This window comes from Eutrema salsugineum, unplaced genomic scaffold, assembly GCF_000478725.1.
Source record: "Eutrema salsugineum unplaced genomic scaffold, Eutsalg1_0 scaffold_6, whole genome shotgun sequence".
NCBI classification, from domain to species: Eukaryota; Viridiplantae; Streptophyta; class Magnoliopsida; order Brassicales; family Brassicaceae; genus Eutrema; species Eutrema salsugineum.
This window is the reverse complement of record NW_006256547.1, coordinates 5004417-5031963: the sequence shown is the minus strand read 5'-3', so window position 1 is coordinate 5031963 and position 27547 is coordinate 5004417. Positions and strand designations below refer to the sequence as shown.

The 27547-nt window shown below is 40.5% G+C and overlaps 7 protein-coding genes across 7 annotated transcripts; 3 read left to right on the top strand and 4 right to left on the bottom strand.

Annotated features, from left to right (window-relative positions):
* Positions 1–197: 197 nt before the first annotated feature.
* LOC18013062 (probably inactive leucine-rich repeat receptor-like protein kinase At5g48380) lies at positions 198–2757 on the bottom strand. The gene is made up of 3 exons (XM_024150936.1): positions 2585–2757; positions 1518–2451; positions 198–1426 (listed from the first exon to the last, which is right to left on the bottom strand). The coding sequence occupies exons 2-3, from the start codon at positions 2361–2363 to the stop codon at positions 404–406; spliced, it is 1869 nt and encodes a 622-aa protein (XP_024006704.1). The 5' UTR covers positions 2364–2451; positions 2585–2757; the 3' UTR covers positions 198–403.
* A 1342-nt stretch (positions 2758–4099) lies between these two features.
* Positions 4100–7536, top strand: LOC18013061 (FRIGIDA-like protein 3). The gene is made up of 5 exons (XM_006395127.2): positions 4100–4318; positions 4837–4908; positions 5145–6217; positions 6441–6613; positions 6857–7536. The coding sequence occupies exons 3-5, from the start codon at positions 5152–5154 to the stop codon at positions 7295–7297; spliced, it is 1680 nt and encodes a 559-aa protein (XP_006395189.1). The 5' UTR covers positions 4100–4318; positions 4837–4908; positions 5145–5151; the 3' UTR covers positions 7298–7536.
* A 203-nt stretch (positions 7537–7739) lies between these two features.
* Positions 7740–11049, top strand: LOC18012884 (TPR repeat-containing protein ZIP4). Its single transcript, XM_006395125.2, is given in 5 exon segments — positions 7740–9094; positions 9254–9443; positions 9535–9567; positions 9690–10310; positions 10396–11049. Coding segments are annotated over 5 exon segments (2853 nt in total).
* An 845-nt stretch (positions 11050–11894) lies between these two features.
* On the top strand, positions 11895–17557 carry LOC18012883 (glutamate receptor 1.2). The gene is made up of 6 exons (XM_006395124.2): positions 11895–12281; positions 12386–13614; positions 13713–14019; positions 14124–14497; positions 14589–14917; positions 17302–17557. The coding sequence occupies exons 1-6, from the start codon at positions 11978–11980 to the stop codon at positions 17357–17359; spliced, it is 2601 nt and encodes an 866-aa protein (XP_006395186.2). The 5' UTR covers positions 11895–11977; the 3' UTR covers positions 17360–17557.
* A 1741-nt stretch (positions 17558–19298) lies between these two features.
* Positions 19299–21008, bottom strand: LOC18012016. The gene has a single exon (XM_006395123.1). The coding sequence runs from the start codon at positions 21006–21008 to the stop codon at positions 19299–19301; it is 1710 nt and encodes a 569-aa protein (XP_006395185.1).
* Positions 21009–22056: 1048 nt separating this feature from the next.
* Positions 22057–23274, bottom strand: LOC18012015 (basic 7S globulin 2). The gene has a single exon (XM_006395122.2). It carries the CDS (start codon positions 23272–23274, stop codon positions 22057–22059), a length of 1218 nt encoding a protein of 405 aa, XP_006395184.1.
* A 1371-nt stretch (positions 23275–24645) lies between these two features.
* LOC18012298 (glycine oxidase) lies at positions 24646–27506 on the bottom strand. Its single transcript, XM_006395121.2, has 9 exons — positions 27157–27506; positions 26897–27046; positions 26534–26748; positions 26372–26442; positions 25909–26074; positions 25509–25680; positions 25240–25398; positions 25049–25137; positions 24646–24964 (listed from the first exon to the last, which is right to left on the bottom strand). The coding sequence occupies exons 1-9, from the start codon at positions 27401–27403 to the stop codon at positions 24866–24868; spliced, it is 1368 nt and encodes a 455-aa protein (XP_006395183.1). The 5' UTR covers positions 27404–27506; the 3' UTR covers positions 24646–24865.
* Between the last annotated feature and the right edge of the window lie 41 nt (positions 27507–27547).

Genomic DNA, 27547 nt, shown 5'->3' with positions numbered 1-27547 from the left:
TCTCCTCTCTGATTCTCTTCCAACATTTTCTTTTGCTTTTACCTTTCTTTCATTCTTTTTCTTTTATATATGAATGTGTTCAACCACAATAATACTACTAGTGGGCTACGAATGTAAATATTTTCGACCAAGTCGATGGTTAGTGCTGCAAAAAAATTTAAAAACAGCAAAGATACACACCAAACGAGTGACTGTACTGAAACAACCAAAGCTCAGTGTAGTAGTAATAAGAGAGAGTGCATCTAACAATATTTCATATTACAATCACACCATCGACGAGCAGAAACCAAAAATAAAATAAAAAACAATACATATATATATATATATATTTATAGATATGTATATCTTGGAACAGCTAGGACTAAAAGACGTTCGTTTCAGAAGTCTTACACTTCACTCTTGATCAGCGAACTATGAGCTCTTCGATGAAATCGGCTTCTCCTGATTCAGAAGGAACTAAGATATCATCATCGGTGGTGAAGTTGTAGCTCTCTCCAATGGCCCTTAGAAACTGGTACACTTCAAACATGGTAGGCCGCTGCTTTGCTACTTCCGGTAGAACGCAGTTGCATGCTACTTTCAGCACTTTGAAGATCTCATCATCCACTCCCTTCCCAAGTAAGGACCTGTCAATCGCTTCTTGCAGCTTTGATTCACTCGATAGCTTTGTAATCCATTCCACAAGGTTACCCTTGAAGCTTTCTTCTTCTTCCTCGCCTTCTTCAGATTCTCTTGTCACACTCGTTGCTTTTTGCCCTGTTACTAGCTCTAGAAGCACAACCCCGAAGCTGTAGACGTCTCCTTTTGGAGTTGCCACCATGGTTCTTGAATACTCGGGAGCAACATAACCGAAATCCCCAAATTCCCCATTGACGAATGTGCTCAAATGTGTATCAATTGGGTTCATCAGCCTAGCTAGACCGAAATCCGAGATCTTGGGCTCGAAATCTGCAGTCAACAATATGCATTTCGAGCTTATGTTGCGATGGATGATCCTCGGGTTGCAGCTGTGATGAAGCCATGCCAATCCTTTTGCTGCACCTATCGCGATTTTCAGCCTCGAAGGCCAATCCATGGGCTTGGAGGTTTCTTCATCTGCGGGATGTAACTGATCATAAAGGTAACCTTTTGGCATGTACTCGTATATCAGAAGCCTCTCCTTACTCGCAATACAATAGCCTAAGAGAGGGACCAAGTTTCTGTGTTTTACAGATCCCAAAGTCTTCATCTCTGAATCAAGCTCTTTTTCAGACCGTTGAGAATCCTGCAACCTCTTTATCATAAGTGGAGTTCCGTCTTCAAGCACTCCTTTGTACATAGTTCCTGTTCTTCCTTTTCCAATGATATTGTCTTTCTTGAAATCCTCTGTTGCCTTCATAAGATCGCTTAGTTTCATCTTCGAAACCGATTTCTTAAACATGAAAACCTGAAAGCTCACAAAGCACCAAACATATATCACAAATTCAGAACATAACATCAAAATAGTAGATTGCGTAATCAAGGAGGTTTTTTTATACCTTAACGCCTTTCTGTCCTTTCAAGATCTTTGCCCATCTGTTTTCTTCAGGATCGTTTCTCATCTTCTTCCGAAGAACAGCCATTCTACGGAAGTAGAAGAACAAAACAATCCCAACGACTAACGCGGCCACAGTCAATCCAGCAACTCCCGCTATAACAATAATCTTAGTACGAGGGCTAGAAGGAGCCTTGCATTTTTCCAGAGGCTTACCACACAAATCCAGGTTATTAGCAAAGTCTTGTGGTCCAATTTTCAAGGTGGTTTCGTTGAAAGTTGGGATAGGACCACTGAGACGATTGTCAGCCACAGAGAGCTTAGTGAGCCGTCCGAGTAGCACTAGCTGCGGAGGAAGAGGACCAGTGAACTGGTTTTGCTGAAGCATAAGAGTGTTCAAAAAGGTAATGTTTGAGATCAGTGGAGGGATTTCACCAGAGAATCTATTGCCGGAGAGGTCCAGAGTGGTAACAAGTGGAATCAAGGAGGAAATGTTGGTTGGTAAAGTTCCAGAGAAGTTGTTTCTAGAAAGATCAAGACCTGTCAAATCAGAACATTGCTTAATCCCAAGAGGAAACTCTCCAGTGAGACCAAAACCAGAGAGCTTGATGCTCAAAACCCTATTCTCATCGTCATGCCAGCAAGTCACACCAGTGAACTTGCAGATAAAACCAACAGTCTGGTTTCTAAATACCCAACTCGATAAATAACCATTCGGATCCTTAACTTGGCTAAGTATGGACCTCAAGCAATTTACGTTGGCCTCATTTGCATCGATCGAGCTAGACAGGAGAAGCAACCAGAGACAATTCCCCAGAAAAATTGCGAAAACTAACCTACTCATCACCATATCCCCCAAAATCCACAAATTGGTAAAATCGCTCCTAAAATCTAACAGAACAAAAATCTAGGGTTCCCTCCGATAAGCATCAAAAGCCCTGGAAGCAAAATCACAGAAAGCAGAAATAAATAAATAGCAACAAATTCGCCACAGAAACAAGAAGATGAGCGATCTTAAAAATGAGTTGACTTGATGATAATTCACAAAATCTATAATCGTGAGGAACTCACCAAGGAAACTCAGAAGTACAAAACGGGAGCTTTGGTCTTCGTCGTGCGGCTCCTGTTCATGTGTGTTGAGCAGAATATAGAAGACGAAGAAGAAGAAATTCGCATCTGTTGGTTGCTCAGTCTTTATGAAAGAAGTAAGAAAAGCGTGAATGATGAGAGGAGACTCTTTGATTACAAAATATAAATTAAAAGAAAAAGGAGAGAGTGGAGTCGTCTGTCTGGTGTGTCGTTGACTCAAGACTTTGGAAAGATTCAAACTTCGTGAAGAATGGGGCAAAGAAAATCCGATGAGAACGCAATGACCCAAACCCAAAAATTCAGTCTTTGCGCGTTATTAAAATTTGTTTCTTTCTTTCTTTTCCCTTTTTGACTTTTCAACTATCATTTCTGTTAGCCATGGACAAATTATCTTCCATTTTGTATTCTTTAGCATTTTATTCCGATTAAACAATTCTCCATATTTGCTATTGCTTCCACCAAAACTAGTTGTGAAATAAATTGTATGATTAACCAATAAAGCAATTTACTATGATCTGTACTGTATGTTATATATTATGTTTGTATTTTGTTCTTCGAAATTGAAAGTACATATTGTGGAAAAAACAGAGAGGTGCACTTTAACTATATTAGTCAGCAAGTCTCAAAAGCAAATTATAAGTATAGGAATAGTAGATACTAGAGTATCTAAATTTATGCTCTCGAACTGATAATATATGGTTGATTTAGTGTATGAAAACATATCTTTGTCACCTTTCTTTGGTCGACATTTCTTTGAAATGGAGCTTCACGACCCGGCACTCTTGACATTTGAAGGGCTCCAAACTCAATCAATGTTTGTGGCATCATTTTTGTTTTTGTTTTTTTTTGAAAATGAATGATTTTGGGCTCTAATCTAGTCACTATCGCTATATAGTATCCGTTAATTAGTACCATTATACCAAGGAAATTATACACAAAAATGGCCTTAATAAATAATAACTAATACTTTTTTTTTTGTGAAACCGAGTTTGTAAAAAAACTTTCTTATTTCTTCCGATGATGATGATTGATGCAGAGCCGACAACCTCTTAATTAGCATGGAAAAACCCTATCCGGTCATGAACCTTATCAACATGAAATTGCAATAAGTCAGCTAAGTTGATTGACAGATGTTTAATAACATCAAAAATCTTTTAAGAGAAAATATCTTTATCTTGTTAAGTTAAACCATCATTACACACATAAAAAAAACAACATAGAAGGTGAAGATACCAATTCATGGGAATAGAAAAATAAAGGGTAAAGAGTGAATTACAAGGAAGTCAAGTTCCCGGCAGCTTTAGACAAACTCACGTGACATAGCTTTTTTTATCAAAAGGACATTCTAATTCATGACTCGAACCACTCCGTTCGTCTTGTCGAGCCGGATGGTGGATAATGAGCCACCACACTAGACCATGACCACACCACTCTCTCTCTCTCTCTGTCTCTTTCTCTCACGTGCCTCCACTTATATATTAGTAAAAAAAAAAAAAAGCCAACGAAGAAAGTGTCTGTTATAAATCATTCTGCTTTTGCCTCCCTTCAACTTTCCTCTTTCCTTCCTCGCTGCCTTTAGGGATTTCACTTTCCTCTTCTCTCTCGCCTTACCCGAAATTCTCGATCGCTCAAGATGGATCTACCATCTTCCGGTGCTTCCTGAAGATTTCTGATCGATCTCTTCTTTTAAGGATTTACTTCGTCTGATTTTTCTGGGTAAAGTTTTGTTTCCTCTAGAGCTCTACTGTCTTTGTTTGCTCCCGTGTTCGTTTTGTATCCACTGTAGCTAGGGTTTGTTGATTCGTTCAGTTTAGGGGGAAAATTCCTGCTAAGACTTTGAATTTTGCTCTCGAAGATCGCTTGGATGATGGATTGAGTGGGGAGATCACAGAATCAACTAGGCTTCTGCTCTCCCATTTCGTCATCTTATTCACTTAATCTCTATGCTTGCCGATATTTATATTTTTTCAGCTTAGTTTTTGTTCAAGTTCGTCGGCTTAGCTCTTGAGGATGATTTTTTCTCAGTGGCTAACTCTAGAAATGTGAATTTTTCTTGAATCGGTTAAACTTGATGGGGTTTCTTGTTCGTTTGTCTTTACTCGATTGTAGGCGTCGGTATTCTTCAAGTTTTTTTTTTCGTATGAGACTTGGACAGTTTTTTTCACTGAGCCGGTCCTTTTTTATCTCTTGTACAAGTGAAGATTTCACTAGTCTTAACTGATTTTTATTTGTAGTTGTTTGTCTTTTGGGAACTGGAAAATTTTGGAGCTCTACTCGCAGCTTGGAGATTAGACTTGTTTGGATTGGTAACCTCTCTGAATTTTAATAGCTCCCTATCTGTGTGGATATTTTATTCTTAAAGTGCATATTATGTTGTTTTGACATGTGTGATTGTTATGCAGTATTGAGATTGGCTGGCCCCTCTGATGTTGGGACCTCTCTTTGTTATTTATACTACTCATGTTTTATCATTTGTTTTCGTGCTAGTTTTTTCATTTGTTCAAGACTTTTTATTTCATTCTTAAATTTCCACCTTCTTTAGCTCTTTCATGATGGAGGATACCCGGTCAGTTGCTTCGCTCATGGACTCTACATCGTCCAAGATTCAGCAGCTTCAGAAGGCGTTTGCTGAACTTGAAAGCCAGCGTGCGGTAACACTTAATCTGAAGTGGAAGGAACTTGAGGAGCATTTTCATGGGCTTGAGAGGTCATTGAAGAGAAGGTTTCATGAGCTTGAAGATCAAGAAAAAGAGTATGAGACCAAGACAAAGAAAGCCCAAGAACTATTGGAGAAAAAGAAGGCAGCTGTTGAAGCCAAGGAGAAGGCATCGCTAGAAAGGCTTCAGAAGAAGAGAGACGCAGCTATGTTTGCTATCAACAGTGCTTTGGATAAGTACAACAACGTTCCCATCAGTATCACTTCTGATGGTGAACGTTGGGCACAAAATGCTCGAGGAGATTCACCCAATGCCTTTGCTGCTGATGGTATTACCGATGATAATCCGGATGGTACTGTGCAAGATGTTCAGATCTCACCTGTGATGGGAAATTTTGAAGTGAAGGCTTATCCACAGTTACTGAAACTGTGCGGTGATATGGACTCAACAGGGCTCCATAAGTTTGTATCAGATAACCGCAAGAACCTTGCATCACTAAAGGAGGAGATTCCTATGGCGCTCAAGGCTGCAGCAAATCCAGCCAGCTTAGTGTTGGACTCTTTGGAAGGGTTTTACCCCATGGAGGCACCAACCGCTGATGGAAAGAAAGACGCTAACCTCTTGGGCATGCGCAGGACCTGCATCATGTTATTGGAATGCCTTAGCATCCTGTTATCTAGTCTGGACGCCAACTCCCTTGATGCTGTTCTCTCAGAAAATGTTAAGCATAGAGCAAAAACAATTGCAGAAGGATGGAATCCACTGCTGGAAACTCTTGACATGGATGCTTGCAATGGTAATTCTTTGGAGGCTCATGCATTCCTGCAACTGCTGGCCACCTTTGCTATTGTTTCGGACTTTAAAGAGGATGAACTCTTGAAGCTGATCCCCATGGTTTCACGTCGCCGTCAGGCAGCTGAGCTGTGCCGTTCTCTTGGATTATCAGAAAAAATGCCTGGTTTGTTCTCTAAATTTAAGGACACGGCTGATTATCTTAGATGTTATGACATTTTGATGGGAGGATTGACATTTGGTATTTAGTGAGTAGGGGGATATGGTCTCTGGTCAAGGACCTAAACATGACATGGATTTCTAAGTTTTTACATTTTTAGTGCACATCCAAATTCTCCACTTTCACCATTGATCTTAATCTTTAATTTGCACCGCTCCTTTTTTTCCAGGTGTGATTGAAGTTCTCGCAAACAGTGGAAAACAGATTGATGCGGTTAACTTGGCATTTGCGTTTGAACTCACAGAACAGTTCCCACCTGTCGCAATACTGAAATCTTACTTGACAGAGGCAAGGAGATCTTCCTCCCAAGGTAGACCGGGCAATGCATCTCCTGCTATTCAGGCAAGTGTTCCCTGACTTGATAACTTGCATTATACATTACTTGTAACAGAAAATGAAGGAGTGTTGTTAATGCACGTTGCCTAGAACGAGTGGTCTGATCTTGTATTTAACTCTGTACCTTCTCTCGAGCATCCGGCTCCTTGGCCGAGCAAATCTTACCTCGCTGGAACATCTCTGAGCTCTGTTCAGTTAGCTGTCATAAACCCTTGGTATATAATAATGATATATGTGTACAAAATGCAGGATGAGTTCAATGAGAGGGAGCTCACAGGGCTTAAATCTGTGATAAAGTGTATCGAAGAGCATAACCTGGAAGAGCAGTACCCAGTTGAGCCACTTCACAAGCGGATTCTCCAGCTGGAGAAGGCCAAAGCAGATAAAAAGAGAGCAACAGAACCCACAAAGCCTCAGCCAAAGCGACCACGTGGTGCTCAACCCCGAGTGACTGACAACAACAACAACAACAACAACAAGACAGGATATGGTAGAGTCATCCCTGAGAGGTATCCACAGTATGTGTATGACAATAGACCATTCCTTAGTGGTCCAATCATGGCAGCACAAGCTCCTCCTCCGCCTCCTCCTCAGACTTACACCTTCAGTCCCGCTCCTGCTCACGGGAACTTCTATGGGAACTGCTATCAGTACCAGGCTCCTCCTCCTCCTCCTCCTTACTTTCACTAGTGACTTAAAACAAAAGGTGATGGTGAATGTGACTGTGACTCTCTTTCTCTCCTATGGTGTTAACTTGTGGCAGCTCTTTAACCCCTACTCTCCTACTACTAGTCCTTTCCCTTTGATGTTGTTGTGTAAGGATGATTTTAGTATTTTTAAGGATCAACCCTACCCAAAACAAAAGCAAAACAAAAAAAATACTCGGAATTTTCTGTTAATTATTATATTTTCAATGTTGTATTATTCTCTTTCTTGTCCCCCCCACTCCATAAGAAAAAGAACAAAATAATCCATCAAGAGGTAAATTACGATACTAAGCCCGTTAGTTGGGTAATTACGGGAAACCCTTATTTCGTTGGATCTTTTGAATTTTGAAATATCTTCATTCTTCCTTTAATCCCTAATTCTCTCTCTCTCTCTCTCTGATATCTCCCGCCAAATAGGAAGCGAAATGAGAATCGCCGAGATCACCACGCCGGACCTCCGCTTGCTTCACCGGGAAACCGAGTCTCACACTCACCATCCTCTTCTCTCCGAGATCGAGCTTTGCATCCAACAATCTGAATGCATTTCTAAGAATCAGCCGCTACCCCAAGCTCTCCCTACTTCTCTTAGACAATCCCTGACTCGGCTGAGTCAACTCGCCCCTTTTCCCAGTAACTCCTTCAAGCTCACCATATGGAAGCTCAGCTTTCGCCTGTGGAACGCCTGTGTTGATCTCTCCAATGCCGCCACTCTCCAGTCCTCTTCACCTTCCGCCGAGAACATTGCGAATCTCAGACATGTCGCTGCCGATATGCTATTTCTCGCCAGAGACGTCACCGGAGTCCCATCTCCGACGATCAAGTCCTCCCTCTTCTACCATCGGACCGGTCTCGTATGGCACAGTCTCAAAAAATACGATCTCGCCTCCAATTGCTTCGAGCGAGCCACCGAAATCCTCTCGAAAATTGATGTCGCGAAATTATCCGATGCAGGAGAAAGGAAACTGTTTCTAGATCTAAACCTAGCGCGATCTCGAACTGCCTGGGAAATCTCTGACAGGAATCTAGCTGTAACGCTGCTCAATCGGGCGAAGAATATGCTGTTTGGCTCACCGGATCACTACAAATCGCTCTCAAATCAATTCCTAGCGTTTGGTAAAAGCGCCTTGTCCAGAGATGACGACGATTGCAGTCTAAACGATGCTCTCAGGCTCATGAATGAGGCGCTGGATCTTTGTGAGAAGGGGCTTGGCACGGCAAAAACTCGGGAAGACACCATGGAGTTCACGAGCATGAGAACCAAAACTCTCCGTTTCATATCAGCAGTGCACTTGCAAAAGGGAGAGTACGAGAGTGTGATCAAGTGCGTGAAGGTTCTCAGGAATGGAGGCAGCGGAGGAAATGGCAGTGATGGAGCAGATCAACACGCTTCATTACCTGTTCTGGCGATGAAGGCATGGCTAGGGCTTGGGAGGCATAACGAGGCCGAGAAAGAGCTGAGAGGTATGGTGGGAAACAAAGACATTCCAGAGGCAGTGTGGGTATCTGCTGTGGAAGCATATTTCGAGGTTGTGGGGACTGCTGGAGCAGAAACTGCAAAAGGTGTGTTCTTAGGTCTGCTGGGAAGGTGCCATGTTAGCGCAAAGGCGGCGCTTAGAGTGGCCCATAGGGTCCTTGGAGAGAGTAGGGGAGGAGATAGTGGTTCGAGGATTAGGGCGAATGTTGTGGCTCAGCTCGTATCAGATGAAAGGGTTGTTGCTCTCTTTGCTGGTGAAGCAGTGACTAAGGAGAGGAAGGCAATACATTCTGTTCTGTGGAACAGGTATATTTTTGCCATTCGTGTAACCTCCATCTCATTGTGGTTACATTTGTGATTATACTACAGCGTTTCTGTTTGATCACAGCAATTGTTAATTCTCTTTGTTGTTTTCCTGGGAGAATGTCCCGGGGATCTAATATCAGTATATCCTGCTGTTTACAGTGCTTCAGATCATTTCCGTGCTAAAGATTTCGTGACAAGCGCAGAGATGTTTGAGAAATCGATGCTCTATATACCGCATGATATAGAAAATAGAGTTTTCAGGGCCAAAGGCTTCAGGGTTTTGTGTCTTTGCTACCTTGGGCTCTCTCAGCTAGATCGAGCTCATGAATACATAGAAGAAGCTGAAAAGGTACATTTATAGGAGGAAGTTCTATGTCCTGCGGTTCTCTTAGTTGGATCTTTCAATTCTGATATACTAACTAAATTTATGTCTTCTGCAGCTTGAGCCCAATATTGCGTGCTCTTTTCTGAAGGTAAATGTTGTTTCTCCTCAGTGGTTGAGCTCATGCCAATTTTATGCTCAAACCAAAGATGTCTGGAGATTGTTTGACAAAAAGCCTTTTACGAAACTTCACTTTGCTTCTGAATCTTGCAGTTCAAGATCTACCTGCAAAAGAAGGATCACAGTTGTGCCATCAGTCAGATCGATGCAATGACGTCCTGCCTTGATTTTTCTCCAGATTATCTGTCCCTCTCTGCGCATGAAGCTATTTCTTGCCAAGCGCTTCCAGTTGCAGTTGCTTCTCTTTCCAAGTTTCTCAGCTTCTATATCTCAGGGAAAACCATCCCAACCACAGAGGTCGTGGTCTTCCGTACCTTAGTCACTATACTGACTCAAGACATTGGCAACGAAACCGAAGCGCTTAACTTTATGTTGCAAGCACAGAGCAGGGCATCTAAGCTTGGGACAGAGTGTTTCTTTGGATCAGGGGAGACTGGAAAGCGAGAACAGAACTGGTTTGCTGTGACTTCCTGGAATCTTGGGTCAAGATGTGGGAATGCAAAGAAGTATGAGCTATGTGGTGAATTTTGTAGGCTGGCATCAGAATTTTACAGTTATATGGATACTGGTGAGTCTGGAGAAAACACAGCGATGATTTGCAGGTCTCTAATATTAAGTGTCACCGCTATGATTGCCTTGGAGAAGGAAAACAAGAGCTCACTGACTGAAACCCAAGTGAAACTCGCTGCAGAGTTGCTCGTGAGAGCCGGAAAGGTCATATCCTTCTCTTTGTCACATGGTAGCTCACCATTACATGCTGAGTTTACCTTTCAGTTCACTGATGTTTGTTTAATTGCAGATTATGTCTTCTTCGATCTCGGATGGTAAAGATTGTATCATGGAGCCAGAACTCATCTTCATGTACACCTTAACTGCCTATGACATACACGGAAGGCTCAACAATTCAGCATTCCAGCTACTTGTGGTAAAGACGTTTGCTGGTTCCAAGTCTTGTAACTACAACTATCTTCTCCAACTCGGGATTTTCGCCTCTCAAAGCCCACGGTCGAATTCGGAGGTGTCAACATTTGCTCTTAACGAATGCCTATCCGCCCTGATCGCATCTGCTACACCAGATTACCCAACCATAGCTCTCATAATCAGGAAGCTGATCGCCATATCCAGTGTCCACAAAGGCGATACAGAGGATGAAGAAGCAATTCAAAAGATGTATAAACAAGCATACAGAATCATGGTTGGGTTAAAGGAAGGGGAATACCCGACTGACGAAGGGAAATGGCTTGCAATGACAGCTTGGAACCGAGCAGCATTGCCCGTGAGGCTAGGACAGCTTGATACCGCTAAAAAATGGCTGAGTATCGGTTTGGAAATCGCTGAGAAGGTTTCAGGCATGGATACTTATAGAGCTTGTATGGAGGATTACTTGGCTGGTTTTTGCACCAAAGTTTCTTCTGCATCAGCTTAGAGGATTAAAGTTTCTTCTACATTGTAAAAGACCCAACAAGGCAACAATGATAGTGTGAACACTTACACTTAACACCATGAAAATATAAATTTGTACTACATATTATTAGCTACTCTTCAAGACCCGTCCACACCAAATCCACAACAAAAAGCTTATTCTAACTGGTATTAATAAGATCCTAAACATCCTTTTTAGTTTGATACTAGGTTGTTACTCCTAGCATCTAGCAAACATAATCTCCTCTTAGATCAATTCATTCCTTTTTTATGGGCGTTATTGAGTTCTTACTAAGATCAAAATCATTCATTGAACCGTCAAATAAGCTAACTAGCCGCTCTTGTGATAGAAAGACGGCCTGAAGTTGCGACCTAAACTTACGGAAGGACAAACCGACAAAGGATGTTGACCAAGTTCGATCATATGACTATGAGATCGTTTACTTTTGAGATGAGACGACTTCATCATTTTCCTCTACATCATCTAGATTATATATTTGATCGTCTAATCTTATCCCCCTCTATGTACTTGAATTGTTCTTGCCGACCAAAGTTAAGACAATTCAAAAGAGGTTTACGTAAGAAGTCAGATTAATATCAAAACATTAACTAAAAATTATATTCGAATTCCCAGTTGAGTGACAAAAGAGTAGCCAACCTCGGAAGTCCACATATGAAATGTAATCCAAAGTAAAAAACAAAAAACTATCCCTCATTTCTATTTTGATGACCCGTTGACTAATTTTATCTTCTTAAAATCATATCGTCCATTAGTCCTCATTGAAAAAAAATCTAAACTTTGGAACTTTTCTACTATACGAATTTTGAAATATAATCAAGAAGAATAAGTTTTACAGAGGAAAAACAAAACACGGCATGGTTTGACTATAAATCGGTTATATGTATATCTGAGCAGACGTTTGTTTTCTCCTTTGCTATTGGAAAGTTTTTTTAAACTAATGGAGAGGATTGGGGTTCAAAACCCAATTTTGCTGCCATTTCTTCTTGTTCTGCTTTTCCTCTCCAACTGTTCTGCTTTGAATCAAAACGACGACGTAGAAGAAGACTCCGGGTCCGAGCATGAACGGGTTAGCGTCCGGGTCGGAATGGTATTGGATTTTGGTTCCGTGGAGGGGAAGATAGTAGGGAGCTCTGTTTCCATGGCGCTCTCCGATTTCTACGCCATTAACAGTGATTACAGAACAAGAGTCTCTCTCTCACTCAGAAACTCCCACGGAGAGCCTCTCCTTGCTCTCGCTTCTGGTACACACTTCATTCTTCCATCTTTACATTAATCCTCTTCTTCTCTGTCTCCTTTTTGTTTTACTCACACTCGATGTATTCTCTCTTTTGCGAATGAGACACAGCCGTAGATCTGCTGCAAACTGTAGGAGTCGAAGCGATTATTGGCGGGAATTCGTTGCTCGAGGCAAAGCTTTTGGCGGAGATTGGGGAGAAAGCTAGAGTTACTGTGATTTCACTTAACTCTCCGATTTCATCGTCGTTGAGAAAATACAGCCATTTGATACAAGCGACACATGATTCTTCCTCCGAGGCAAAGGGAATCTCAGCTTTCATCCATGGGTTTGATTGGAACAGTGTTGCTCTTGTTTACGAGGATGACGATGACTGGAGAGAGAGTATGCAACTCCTGCTGGACTATTTCCATGAAAACGGCGTTCGAGTACAGTCCAAGGTTGGTTTTACAGTCTCTTCAAATGAGGAATTGATGATGGATCGGTTACGAAATCTGAAGGATTTGGGAACGACGGTCTTTGTGGTTCACTTGTCTGAGCTTCTTGCAGGTCATCTCTTCTCATGTGCAGAGAAAGTAGGGATGATGGGTGAAGGGTTTGCTTGGATCCTCACTGCCAAAAGCATGAACAGTTTCCATGACAACACTGACGATTTTGCAAAAGATGCGATGGAAGGTGTGGTTGGTTTCAAGTCTTACATTCCAGTATCAAAAGAGCTTCACAATTTCACTTCGAGATTGAGAAAGTCACAGCCTTTAGACGAATTTGTTGGCTCTGAGATAACTCGGATGAGCATCTCTGGCGTATGGGCTCACGATGTAGCCTTGGCACTGGCGAGAGCAGCGGAAGTTGCAAGTATGTCAAATGCATCATCAACTCTCCTTGAGGCAATCACAGAGTGTAGGTTTAAGGGTTTGAGTGGTGACTTCCAATTGGATGATAACAAGTTGTTGTCAGACAAGTTTGAGATTGTGAATTTGATAGGATCAGGTGAGAGAAGGGTGGGATTCTGGAATGCTAATGGTAGTTTCAGCAATAGAAGACATTTGTCTTCTGCGTTGGAGACCATAATCTGGCCAGGTGGGTCTGCTCAAAGTCCGCAAAGGCGCAATCTTGGAGAAAGCAAGAGAAAAAAGCTGAGGGTTTTGGTTACATCGAGCAACAGATTCCCAAGACTGATGAAGGTGGTGACTGATTACGTTACAAATGTTACTACTGCCGACGGGTTCTGTATAGAAGTCTTTCGTGCGTCCGTTGACCCTTTCAACTATGAATTGGAGTTCATACCTTGGCGCAATGGAAGTAACTACGACAACCTTGCATATGCAATGTATAGCCAGGTACTAAGCATGGCTCAGTTTACGTTTATAAGTATCTTTTAATGTTGAGTGTGTGGAAACTGAATCATTCCATTGAAATATCGTGTCGCATCCCACAGAAAGACAAATATGATGCAGCGGTGGGAGATATTACAATCACTTCCAATAGATCGACGTATGTTGATTTTACGATGCCATTCACCGAAATGGGTCTTGGAATCGTAGCACCAAAGGAGAGAAGTATGTGGGTGTTCTTCCAACCTCTAACACCAGACCTTTGGTTAACGAGTGCAGCTTTCTTTGTCTTGACGGGCATTATAGTTTGGTTGATAGAAAGACCTGAGAACACTGAGTTCCAGGGATCTTGGTCACAACAGATTGGAGTTATGCTTTGGTTTGGCTTCTCTACCCTTGTTTATGCTCACAGTAAGTGCAGCTTCTTCACATTCTTATATGCCAATCTTGGTCAGAAGAGATTGGAGTGATGCTTAACTAGTTATTCACCTTTTGCTGCTTGCTCTTTGTGACAGGGGAGAGGCTAAAACACAACTTATCAAGATTTGTAGTCACAGTTTGGGTATTTGCAGTGCTCATATTGACTACAAGTTACACAGCAACATTGACTTCTATGATGACGGTGCAACAAATACGATTCAACTCCAATGAAGACTTCGTGGGTCACCTTTCGGGCTCCCTAATCGCAAATCATGCCCTAACCCGTTCCAGCCTCCGAGCAATGAAAGCCAAGGGTCTCAATACTTCTGAAGATTATGCTCAAGCCTTGTTGAACAAAACTGTCTCATTCATTGTCGATGAGTTGCCATACCTCAATGTCGTCCTTGGAGAGAAGCCTGCACAGTTTCTCATGGTCAAGACACAATGTACCACCAATGGTTTCGGCTTTGTATGTATCCTTGTTCATCTTCACCAGTTTCCTTATATACTCCTCAATTTTCCCTTTTTACTTGCTGACAAAAGATGTTGGCACGTTTCAGATGTTTCAGAAGGGCGCTGAGTTGGTGCCTCGTGTGTCCAGGGAAATCTTGAATCTAAGGACGACCGAGAGGCTAAACGATATGGAGAAAAGATGGTTCGAGAATCAACTTCCGTACACAACAGATGATACATCAAATCCTGTTAATCTTTACAGATTCCGCGGTTTGTTTATGATCACTGGAGTTTCATTTGCTTTCGCCCTTGCAGTCTTACTCATTCTCTGGCTAAGAGATAGATGGGAAGATCTTGTGAACTCGGTCAACATATTCCTCTCGCGACGACTTATACATTTCAGGATCCTCTTCGCAAGAACTATTCATCCGAGTCCCTTCGTGATATGTTCATAATTTGCATCATTTAGGTTGCATAAATCATTCCAAATCATGTTTTATTTCATGCATTTTAGGTCCTTAGGGTTTGTTTTAGAACTTAGGAGATGCATTAGGTCCCAATGAGTCTATTGCATGTTTTGAGTGTCTATCAGGTGAATATGGAGCTGAAAAGATGAATCCAGGAGGTGGAATGGTGAGCAAAGCTTGAAAAAAGTGGAAAATTGGGTCCTGGGAGATTATCGGCCATTCTCGCTGGCCAGGAAGGTTTTACCGGCCATTTCCATGTACCGCGGGTGAACTTTGTCGACCAAAACACGTACCGCGTATGAAGTGCATCGGCCAAAATCTCCGGGTATGAACGTGTCTCAGAAATCGCCTGTCCGGGGAGCCTTCCGGTCCGATTCAGATGGCGGGTCCTTCATAGAAGTTGGAGAGCATTGGAGCACGGTCTCATAGCAAGTAGAATCGTGGGATTCGGACGCGTGAGCAGAGAGATAAGCTCGTCGGAAGAAACCCCTATCTCGCAGGTGTTCCGGACCGAGCAGATCAGTTCTGAAGGATGCGAAGGACGGTGCACTTCCAGGCCGATTCAGCTTCCGGGTCCTTCATGAGAATCAGAGACATTTGAGTCTTCTTTTTAGAACGTCCAAGAGCATTCAATTCGGATCTATGAGCAGGAAGATACGGCCTCCGGAATGGACACATGTCTAGACGCCTCTCTCTGGTCGTATACATGCACTGCAAAGATGTGCCCTCCAGAAAGCCTTCCACCTCCCAAGCACTGAAACTTCCTTCACAAAAGTTGGAGATAAATGAGTCCTCTGTCTTCTGCAACCGAAATCATTCAATTCGGACAAGTATCACAGGAGTTACACTCTCCGGAATGCGAAGTGATCTAAGTTGCTCTGGATGCTGCGAGATGGTCTTGCGACTTGGTTAACCCGCAGGCCTGAAGATGAACGCCTGAATGCTGATGCTGCGAGTTGAAATGTGCGGGTAAACTATCACTGGAAGAGGTCTGAAGCTCCCGAGCAAGAGAAATGCTAAGTCCACAATCGTGCGACTTAGGCATGCGAGTCATCCGCGCCTGGATCTATGCCGCACGATCACTCGGAATTCACTCCGACTTGAGCCTGCGACCTAAGTGCAATAGAGACCAACCCGCACAGTTTCTACATCCCCCAGAAACCGGCTCAGCCCTGCGAGTTGGAGAGGAAGGAGACCATGCCGCAGAAACACTCGCAATTTACTCCTAGATAGGCGTGCGGCTCCGACAAGGCGATTCAAGCCTCACAAGACAAGTCTTCATCTACTGCGACTTAGGTGTGCGGCCTGGGACATACTGAACCGACCCGCAGCTTTTCCCACTTTATCCATTAAAGCCGGGTCAGGACCCGGTTTGTTCCGGGCTGACCCGGTTCGTTTTTAAGAAGGTATAAATACTTTTTAGGGTTTTTTGGGGGAGAACTAAGTTTTATTCCCTTTGTCTCTTGCCTCTTTGGTGAAAAGACTCCATTAAGAAGAGAAATATCTATATTGGAGTGTTTAATCAAGAGAGTTTAAAAGAGATCTAGGTGTTTAAAGCTGTTTTCTTTTGAATCTATCATCTCCATCTCCATTTCTCATCATTAATCATGCTAATCTTCTCAACTTGCAAAGGTTTAAGAGAGATTAGTATGATTAGTGAGTAGTCACCTTAATGAGGTTCTAGATATGTAGGTTAGGGTGCTAAAGTGTTAGATTAGGAGTGCTTAGGGCTAGATTCATTGATTCATTTCTCTAAACAACTGTTCTCTATGCTAGATCCTTGATAATCACTTGAGATCTAGATTCTGGGAATTTCATGCACCAAAAGTGTTTGATGAAATTCCTGAAAGAGTTGTATTAGAGGTTTAAGCAATTTTCTGCATGATGATGTATTGTTAAATGCTTGAATGATCATTAAGAGCTGTTTGTTAATGCATATTGATTCATATTTCACAAATGGGAATTTGGTTTGAAAATGGATTAGTATAGGGGTTAGTACCTTCATGAGAGGATTAACCTAGATTAGAGTTCTTAATCACTTGAATCATGTCTCATCATTGTCATTAGCATTTCTAGTTTAACACCAAAGCACCCTGACCATCTATCATGTCTAGAATCTCATGCCTCCATCATATCATATTCACATCATATCATTTGTCATTGTCATTAGTCTTTAAACTTGTTTATGTTTATAGTTGTCTCTAGATTAATCAAAACCCACTCTTGTTTGCTTGAATTAAGAACTTGATCATATAGCTTAGTGTCTAACACCACATCTGGATTGATAAACCTCTTTGTGCTACATTGACAAGGGGATTGATAGCCCTGAGACCATAAAAAGTCTTATCTATCACTTCGATGACGCCATTGGCGATAATGCGGTTCAAATGGCTCAACGTAACAGACAATAGGAACTGATTCACAGAGCAAAAAGGCCATTACCATTCCTGTAGCATCTCTAGTACAAGTGAAGTAGATGCTCCTGTTCTTGTACATGAGTCTATCTGTAGCTTACACAGTTGTTGTTATGAACTTACATGGTACGGTCTCTGATTCTTGACACAACCCTTGCTTATAAATTTGTAGATGTAATCTATTTTTCACACTGATATTAATCTGTGTGGCTAGTGTCTTCCAAATGGTTTCGTTCCACTCCAATGTTTAAACAATTGGGCTTTATTTTGGGTTGGGCTAACAAAATTAAGTAGCCCATAACCATTTTCTGAAGAAAAAGAAAAGAAAACAAACAAACCCTAATCTCTGCCCTGCCGCCTCCAAATCCCAATATAAACTCTTCTATTTCTCTTCTTCAACAACGCCTCTCATCTCTCTCCTTTTCCTTAACATTCAAAATTTTGCAGCTTGAATTTTACGGTTTTGTTTCTTTCATGTTTACTCTTTTTTTTTTTGGGTGAAAAAAGCAAGTCAGCTTCTTTGGTTGGATTAGACTATCACAATCCAGTCAATTTATAAAAAAAAACAAACTTGCGAAATAGAAATCGCCACTATCACTCGCCTGGATCTGATAAAACTTCATGATTATCCAGGCCCTTAATCTAGTGGCAAATCTTTCAGTTTTGAATAAATTTTGTTGCAAACGCACTCTGTCCCAAGACCATTAATTCCATGTTTTGGTGCAATTTCTTCGTTTGCTAAATTGAGTATCCAATTCAAACTCGTCCTCTGGATCTTTTCTCAGTGATCCCTACATGGGCACATGGTTGGCTTACAATACTCATTATTTTAATATACGAATAGTTTTCAGATAACCCCATTCATGTATACTTCTCAGGAACAAGTTAAACTTCTCGAATGGCTCCATATACCTCAGCAGAAGAACAAGTTCTTTATATGAATTTTATCAGATTTTAAGGGATATAGACACTATGGATAATAAGAGGGCTGCTGGAATTTAAATTGAAATATTTAGGTTATTTTATCATGGACAAGGATAGGTTATTTACCGACCACAATAACAAACAGAACTGGTGCAGAGCACGGGACTGACGCTAACTACATACCTAATTGAGTTAATTAATCCTTAAAAAGAAGAACATGTTAAACGAGCGGATGATCTTGATCCTTGAACAGTTTAATTGATTTGGTTGCTTCTGAGCTTTGTAATTCATGGGCCTTGCCTGGGCTTGGCCCACCCCTTTTCCGATTTCGTTGAGAACATAAGATGTTGCGTCTTGCTTCCATCGATAACCTTCTTCAATAACTAATTGAAGGTAGAACGCCTAAGAATTAATTCATTAGTGAAGGAAGATATAAAAAATCATTGAAGAAGAACTACACTCCTCACTCAACAGTTCACGAAAACTTGAAATTTCGTCCCAAACAATCTTTACTTATCCTGCGGTCCTGCCAGTTGTTTTTTTTGTGTAATAATAAGGTTCACTAGTCAACTAATTATAAGTCAATCGTAAGAAAAGCCCATTTTTAATTACTCATTTACCATCTTTAAAATTGAAACTCCAAATAAATGAAAAAGATCAAAAGAAACAAAGATACACAATTTTTTAAGAAAATAATAAAAGGTAACAAATTCTCATAATCTTGTTTAAGTAGTAATAAATTGGTGTAGATTTACTAGATTATGAGTTTTTTTTTTTACATAAGATCCAATGATTCTTTATCTTAACTATGAATGACTTTTCATAACAAATATATAACAAATGATATATTATTTTTACATTATTATTATTATTATTATTATTATTAAATTTATTACTTTTGCATCATTTTTTCTTTTGTAAAGTGTACTGATATATAGATATTTTTTTAGGTGCAAATAAATATATTGATACTGATATAGATTAATACAAAAATCTACAGTAAAAAAAAAACTCAATATATTTCATCACCGGTCCAAGTCCCTTTGACTTTGGGACCAGTCGGACCATCTTCACCAAGCACTTCAAAAGGAATCTTCCTAATGAATTTCCGGAAACTTTTCCGTATAAATCCCGGCAAAACCTTAGCAAAAGATTGAAGAGACTTGTCGATATCATAACGTACATGAGGTCCCCATTTCCTCAAATAGTTAGTCCACGGTGGCTCAACCACGTCAAGTCCTGCAATCACCTCATACCCTAAACCACAGTCCAAAACCTTGTCACTTCTCGCCATGTCGTTTCTTATTCCGTTTTTCCCGTTGCCTTGCAACATAAGTCCAGGTTTTGAGTACATTGCGTGACCGTGAAGCGACGAGTATATCACTGGTTTGTTTTCACTTCCTTCAAACTCTAGTTCACATGCCTCCATTAAACTTCCTTTACTATGCTGAGAAAAGTAGACACGCCATAACTCGCCGTTGAAGTTGCTGATGCGCAGAGTAATGTGCTCCCAATCTCCAATATGTTCGCCGATATCCCCTAGAGACAGCCTCTTGATGAACAAAAACTTGAGGCGGGCATTGCCGTTGAAAGGACAGAATATCCAGACTACAATGTCTGTGAAAGTGGCTCCAAACATTGGTTTGATGTGTAGATACACTTTGGTGTTCCCTAAATCTCCTCTCTTAACCTTTTCCTTTGCGCTCTTGTCGACCGGATAATCTAACCAGAATAAGTCATCGTTGGAACCACCTTGTGGAAGGTTTGAACCGTTTGGCTGAACCGGGACAGGGTTTGATTCGTTTCCTTTCTGGTAAAGCAATGCACCATTGGAGAAAAACCAATCTACTGAGGAAGGAAGAAAATCTTCTTCAGGATGGTAATATATCTTAGGAGAATACGTTTGAAACAAAACTCTAGTTTGGTTTTGGCTTGGCATGCTAGACATGTCGAACTTCGTATTCTTTAAGCAAAATAGATAAGGAAGAGGAGCAGAATTCTGCATTTGAGAACTGAACGTTCCGGTGTACACACCTGTTGCTTGTATTCCTCTGTTGATCGGTCTCAGATTGAAAACACTCATTTCTTTTATTCCCCATACCAATGTATCGGCTTCACTCTGTTCCGTAAACTCTGATCGAACACAACTTATATGTTCTTGTGTTAGAGGAGGCTTTTGAGGGGAAGTAGTGATAAACAGACCAACCGCTTGATATCCATTGAGACATACTGGCTGCCAAAGATATACTGGTCCGTCTTGTTTGATATTCAGCGAGGCCGTGTTCCCGGCTTCAATGTAGTCGCTTGGTGGTCTTAAATTACTTCCAGATACGTCTCTTGCAACAAGAATCCAACCAAAAAGCTTCTGGTTGTTTGGTTGTGCATAGAAGCCAAGTTTGAAGAAGTTAGGAGGAAGATTTATAGGTTCAAAGATGCTGAATCCCATGTTGTCTCGTCCTCCTTCATATGTTCTCCATACTCTCTGTGCTGTTGAGTTTGAGATTGATAACTGTTTAACCTCAAGACCTCCCAAGTCTATGGTTCCTTTACCAAACACTCCATGGTCCGGAAGCATACTAGGCAAAGGACCGGGAAATGTAAAGGTTGTTTCCACAGGTAAACCATTTGTTTGGAGATTAGTTGGAGTTTCAGCCCATGACAATTGGTTAACAAACAGAAAAAGATAAAACAATAGAGGTTTCAAGTATGTATCGTTAAACATTTAAGATTGTGTGTGTTCAACTTTCATTCTCTACATATATATACAATTATAATTTTATGTCAGAAAAGGACACATGAAACCATTGATGACTATACAAAATACACTTAGACAAATATACAATGAATATAAATATATTTTTTAGTAGATACTAAAACTGATAGAACATTTTTTCAAATGTATTCCATAATCTTTGAAAAATCTAAAAATACCATATTTCTGTGATATATTTTTGTGATATGCAAAGAAACATGAAACCATATTGATGGCTATGCAGAGATTATATTCTAATATGTGAAGAGATGAAATTTGTTTTTTTTTAATTAGTTACATCAGATTCTTAAATCCTTTTCAATAATGAATTTGAAACACATAAAATACAAGAAAAGAAAAACAAAGCCAAGATATCCACATAATAATGATTTCCATTATTTAAGATTTTTGGTTTGAAGAGTAAGAACTCAACATTTTTTGTTATTTTCTGAAGAGTAATCATTTTCTGTCAACAACACAGGCATAACGTAACAAAAAAAAAAAAGACTAAATATCTAAGTGATTTAATCTCATTTTAGATTAATTTTTGTTATTACGAAAAAAATTAAAAACATACACACCTTTTTACTTTTCTGAAAATAAGGTCATAGTTAAAAATTCCATTTTTGTCAGAGTCCAAATTTGGGTTGTTTTAGCTACTCACCTTTTCACTTTTCTGAAAATAAGGTCATAGTTGATGTTTTTTGGTCGCTCATAAGTAAAGTCGCAGTTGCGGGAATTCTCGTTTTGACCCAATCCGATTCATAATATATAGTTATAATGTGAAACTATTGTAATCTAAATTTGTATATAACTCAAATTGCACTTGAAAGTGAAACGTACGAATATGGTGCAATAATTAATGGTCTTTCATTTAACCCATTTTTTTTTATTGACTTACAGATTTTAAAACCACACTTGACAGGAGAATCATAAAACAAAGAAGCGAGAATACTAACAAAACAATAATCAATCACTATCACAAGAGAATGTCAACCATCAAGTTCCTTTGACTTTCTCATAGCCGTGTTTGAAAGTCACCGCACGAAGCGTTGACCAAACCCAAAGAACAGCTAAATCCAAAAGCAGATCTCCCAACATCAAACTCCACCAAAGTGTTTTCCATCTGATGCATTCCGATCACCACCGCCTGCGCCGCCGCATCTCCTCCGTTCAAGAAAGCCAAGCAAGCCACGTCATCACTGACTTTCTTCATCGAGTTTGCGGCAGACACTTTCCAAATCTTCCCATCAGCGAATTTTAAATCGATGCTAGGCACTTGGAAATGGTTCGTTGACTTGAGACAAAACTCCAAGGGGGTCGTGCTATTGACACGTGGAATATCTGATGTGGCTTTTGAGAATGCTTCAATAAAGACTTTGTAGATATCGCTTCGTAACGTAGTGAAAGGGGTTACGGTGCTCAGAGTCACGCCTCCATCACCCTTGCCGTCGAAATCAAAAGCGTTTTGGGCAAGCCTCAAGAAATACCCGTTTACAGAAATACCCTTGAGCCTCAAGAAATAGTTGTTGAGTCTTCTAGGGTTCTTGATCAATCGAGTGTAAGAGAGCATGGATCTTGCATCAACGTTTCTTAGCTTGTACGGTCCTCCACCAAAGAAAATAGCACCTTGGTTCGAAGGGTTTTCATCAGAAGGCAAACACAAGGCGAATTTCTTCTCGAGCCCGAGCCTAGGTCGAGTCAGCTGGTTCCATGTGGAGAGAGCCGTGGGTGCAAGCCCAGCGAGGCCCAAAACTCCAGGAGGGAAGTCGCGGAGGAAAGGCTGGGGGATACATAGGTAATTCACGTTCTTGAATGTGACCGAAGGAGATCTAGGGTTTAAGGAAGACATGGAGAAATCTCCATAGGTGTATTGGTTAGAGTTACATCGACGTTGGAATGGCTCGAAGGCGGTTGCTTGGCAAGCACATCTTCTATTGATGAATGTGTTTTGTGTAGGAGGACACTGGTGAGGGTTGAATCTACGAGTGAGAGCACACGTGGCGGAGCCGCAAGGGACTGTGGGACGAGGAAGACCGTCATTGCAGCTGCGGACGAGGTATGGTCCGGCGATGTGGATGAAGAACTCTTCGTTTGTGTTGAGCGTAAAGGTGAAGATGGGTAAGATTGGGTTCTTGGTCACCCTTGACGCTAGGGTATTTGGTGAATAGTATTGAGCCGAGACGTAACTAGAAGCGGTAAACAAAAGGAGGCAGAGAAGAAGACACTTTTCCATCTTTTGAGAGTTTATTTTTAATTGATGGAAAGTTTTAAGGTTTAAGGATATGGATATGTTTAAGAAGATGAAGTAAACATGTATATATATAGGGGATTATACGGTTGACATTTTCGATTTATAGACGTCACACACGCTAATTTGTAAGAACAAGTAAAAACAACGATAAGATATTCGAACCACTACAAGTAGATAAAAAAATAAAAATAAAAATAATGCTTGGACGCCAGACCATAAACACCCTTATGGCCTTATATGTATGGCAAGTTGAAAGTTAAATTTCAAAAAGACTACTGATGGGTGGTATATACGGTCATACATTAATAAGAAGAAGAGATATTACACTACCATCACTACTTGTATTTTCTTTTTCTTGTTATAATATCATGTTAGAGACAATAGTTTAAATATATGGAATGTGATATATGATAATATATACGAGCCAATAATTTGAAATTGGAAGGATATACAATAAAACGTCTACTAGTTTTGTCAAAGTCTTATCTACTAGCTAGCATGTGGATATTATATTGTGTAGCCTCTTGTCACATTGATATCCTAAATAGAATTGTGATCCTACGGCATAGTGGTTTGCTTACATAACAATCTTTAATCGCGTATATAGCTGTATAGTGAAAACGGCTTTCAAAGTTTGGCAGTGCTATATGAAAACCATATGCGCACTTTTTGGGTCAAACTCGAATAACAATATATATTCCCAAAAGGCGTGTAAGTAGTTTAAATGTTGTTGAGATATTTTGGATGAAGTAGAGTATATTAAAATATTGTAATAAACCATATCAAGGAATTAGTGAATGCATGTAGAATGCTTGAGAAAGTCTGGTTGAAAACCATACTGTGTCAATGTCTCCGCCGGTTTAGTATGTTTGTTTTGAAATCTAACAATCTTAATTAATTGAAAAATGTGGTAGCACTTTTGTAATGTACTCCTACAATTTATCTTACTTCGTTAAAATTGGAAAGGAGCAATTTCAATGATCGTTATTATGCTTTCTAAGAGAATCAGTTTGGGGCAAACTATATATAAGAAAACAAAATGTGATTAATTTCCTTTTGGAGGGTATTGACTAGTATTTTTTTTTTTTTTTGGTCAACTATTAACTAGTAATTTAAAAAACATTTCTGTTACCAACAACTGCAGAAAGTGGTCTTTATAATATATCCTCTAATTTGGATAATGGTCTTGCATTTGTTAAATTGATTTGATTTTCTTAAAACTATGTAAACGTCGTTGTGTGCGGCCGCCTTGTGTATGGGGTTATATGATATCTCACGTTGTGTGCTTGAATTTACCGTGCGATGTGTGGATTAAGTAATCTGTTGTTTGTTTAATGGAGCCAAAAAAGAAACTTAGTAGAATACAATATTTAAATTTCGCTCAGGTATATTGTTCACAACAAAAGAACAAACAAACACAAAACTTCCGTTGATGTCTCATTGGAGAATTGGAGAATTTTTTTTTTGTTCTGTACTACTCTCAAAATTAATTTGTAGTCAAAACCAAAACGTTGAAAATTGAAATATCTACCTGCGAAGATTTTCCCAATACAAGAGCAATTTGGGATTTTTCTCAGAAACAGAGTTCTTTAATAACCCCAAACGCTGAAATATCAACCTGAGATGGTTTCCCCAATACCATGTCCGATACCATTTCCGCTGTTCCCAGAGCCTAGAAGATTTCAAGAAACCGAGAATCATGAGGATCGTGTTCTTGAGAGAAGTTTTAAGAGCATTAGGATGAATCTTTGCTTACCATGGAAAGTCCACCTCCTTCATGTCCAGCTGCCAAGTACAGGTTTTGTAATCCGGGCACGGATCCTATCATTGGCTTCCCATCAGGCACTATATGATCAGTTAAAAAGATTCAAGTTCAGGTTTTTTTGTGATCATTCCAAAGGCCGTTCTCAAGCCACTTTTGGGAGCATTAGAAAGCAAGAAGCTTACTGTAAGGGCGCAACCCAACTCTCACTTTCCTGTTACGGACAAAATCTTCAAGGGATAAATCACGCAACTTGGGCAAGAACTCTGCTGCACGCTCCCATATGCAGCGGATGATAGTCTCATCAGCTTCAGTATCGAACCCTACAAACTCACGGCTGCTCCCTGAGATTAGATGAAGAAGAGAGATACATCGTGCGTTTACTGGTTCAGGAGTTTAAGAGATGGACATAGATACATTGATGAAGTTCTTTTATATATGAAAAATAGATTACCGAGAATAAGGTTTCCAGTTGTGTCCATTGTGGCTGTCATGGAAATAGATAGCATCCGTTCCTCGACATCCAAACCTGGAGCTGAAGCACTTTGATGATCCACGTAACCAGCCTCCATTATTCCATGGTTTAAATGGAGCGAATCAAAATTCTCTACCACAAGCAGATGCCCCTGCAAGGAATAAAGTTGGATACTTCATCTCAAAAAATACCAAAAGCAGTCCATTTCCAGAGTCTTAAACGATAATATCCTACAAAACTCGGCTTGTCAGAATTTCTAGACCTCATGATGATGATACACTTCGAAATATAGATTTGAAATGCCAACTTTTTTTTGCTGGTAGAGAATGATTACGGGGAATATAAAATGCAAGAATGAGCAACCATTCGAGAGTTGAACCTTTCTTGGCTTCACAGGAACTTCCACCGAAATGTTGCAGTCTTTAAGCAGTTCATGCATCAGAGATCCACTCCAGCAACCAGCAGCTACTATAGTAGCCTTCGTACCATACAAATTGCGTTTCAAAGTCTGAACACCTGCAACCTCCTTGCTACTCCCATCAGACCTGAATAGAAGATACTATCAACATACAAATAAAACTCTGGCAAAAGAGCAATTACTAGTGTGCATTGAAGATATACAGAGACTTGGAATAACTTGTTTTTGAGTTTCAGCCACTTAAGGTGTTAAAATCAGGATATTTCTCAGTCGTTTGAAGTGACAGCAAACCAGACACAAATCAATCCTGGTTTCCTCTTACACAGTTATGAATATTTATGTTATTTTGATCCCTAGTTAGAGAGTAAGTTATTATTGTCTGGTTCAGAAGAGTTCCAATTCAGGTACAAAAAAGATTAGCAACCTTATTAAACCTGTAACCGGTTCATGATAGAACTCTGCATATCTTCCTTCTGTTGCAAACGCTCTGTTACCCTGAATAATTCAAAGAAAACTAAGTAAACGGCAAAACAAAAGAGCCAGATTAGACATTGAAGTTTCAACTATCCAAGGAAAATCTAGCAACCTTCTCGATATAAGAAACAGCACGATGGGCATCCAACTGCGAATCATCGGGAAGAAATGCAGCCCCAGTATCATCATCCACAAGGACCGCAGGCTCCTTTAGAAACAAATCAGGGCCAGACAAATATTCAGCTCTCAACCCAGCTTCAGATAGCTCATGAACCTTTCGTTTCAGGGCAACACATTCCTGAGAAGTCTTTCCAATGAGCAAGCTTCCTGCAGATAAAGATCAGTCTTATATTGTAGTTTTTGAGCCATCTCATAAAGATAATTCCAAGTCAATCACATAAACAAAGAAACTTAGAGAAGACGTCAAAATTCACCACATTTTGAACAATCGGGAGAAGGGAATCAGAAAAAAAACCTGTCTTTTTCCAACCGAGCATCTCTTGAGGATCAAGGCCTTGATCGTATAAGCTCTGAGCAAGGTTATGCCAGAGTTGATGGCTTCTCATGGCCAAGTCCCATATATCACTGCCTGGTTTCTTGTGCGTCATCCATATATACCCCTGTCCTGAATCCCAAAAACCACAAACTTCATGCTAAGCAAACTCTATAGGCTTCATATTTCCAGAAATAGGCGATAACGGGAAAGTTATGTCAGATCCAATTTGGAAGTAGTACCGGCACCGGTGGCGCCGGAGCAAGGGACGGCCTTATCGACAACGGCAACGGATAGATCCGACCCATTAAGTAGCTGGCGGGCTATGGTCAACCCGATGATCCCACCACCAACAACAACAACATCGAAAGAGCTGCGAGAAGCAGTGACACGAAGTGATGGAGAAGCTACATGTCGGGTCTTCCGGGTGGCGGGAGATAAAAATGTGGACTTTGAGAAAGTGGGTGATTGAATGGAGATGGAAACCATGGCAGAGGTTCTGGGTCAACGCCTGCTCCTAGTATCGTTTCAGGTTTTCAAAACTTTCAAGAGACTTTTGGCGACGCATTTGTGGTCAAACCGGCAAAGCCAACGCAGAGTGCATATACACTAAAGTTTGTTAATTTTTCCAAG

What these genes read in the sequence shown, in the direction of transcription:
- LOC18013062 (XM_024150936.1), bottom strand. Translation starts at nt 2,363, where the DNA reads ATGGTGATGAGTAGGTTAGTTTTCGCAATTTTTCTGGGGAATTGTCTC. An exon ending in AAGGACAGAAAGGCGTTAAG is followed by an intron (nt 1,427 to 1,517) that starts GTATAAAAAAAC and finishes GTGAGCTTTCAG; the next exon opens with GTTTTCATGTTTAAGAAATC.
- LOC18013061 (XM_006395127.2), top strand. Translation starts at nt 5,152, where the DNA reads ATGATGGAGGATACCCGGTCAGTTGCTTCGCTCATGGACTCTACATCG. An exon ending in ATTATCAGAAAAAATGCCTG is followed by an intron (nt 6,218 to 6,440) that starts GTTTGTTCTCTA and finishes CTTTTTTTCCAG; the next exon opens with GTGTGATTGAAGTTCTCGCA. An exon ending in ATGCATCTCCTGCTATTCAG is followed by an intron (nt 6,614 to 6,856) that starts GCAAGTGTTCCC and finishes TACAAAATGCAG; the next exon opens with GATGAGTTCAATGAGAGGGA.
- LOC18012883 (XM_006395124.2), top strand. Translation starts at nt 11,978, where the DNA reads ATGGAGAGGATTGGGGTTCAAAACCCAATTTTGCTGCCATTTCTTCTT. An exon ending in TCTCCTTGCTCTCGCTTCTG is followed by an intron (nt 12,282 to 12,385) that starts GTACACACTTCA and finishes AATGAGACACAG; the next exon opens with CCGTAGATCTGCTGCAAACT. An exon ending in AGAACTATTCATCCGAGTCC is followed by an intron (nt 14,918 to 17,301) that starts CTTCGTGATATG and finishes TCTTATCTATCA; the next exon opens with CTTCGATGACGCCATTGGCG.
- LOC18012016 (XM_006395123.1), bottom strand. Translation starts at nt 21,008, where the DNA reads ATGTTTAACGATACATACTTGAAACCTCTATTGTTTTATCTTTTTCTG.
- LOC18012015 (XM_006395122.2), bottom strand. Translation starts at nt 23,274, where the DNA reads ATGGAAAAGTGTCTTCTTCTCTGCCTCCTTTTGTTTACCGCTTCTAGT.
- LOC18012298 (XM_006395121.2), bottom strand. Translation starts at nt 27,403, where the DNA reads ATGGTTTCCATCTCCATTCAATCACCCACTTTCTCAAAGTCCACATTT. An exon ending in CTCCGGCGCCACCGGTGCCG is followed by an intron (nt 27,047 to 27,156) that starts GTACTACTTCCA and finishes TTTGGGATTCAG; the next exon opens with GACAGGGGTATATATGGATG. An exon ending in AAGGAGGTGGACTTTCCATG is followed by an intron (nt 24,965 to 25,048) that starts GTAAGCAAAGAT and finishes GAAATCTTCTAG; the next exon opens with GCTCTGGGAACAGCGGAAAT.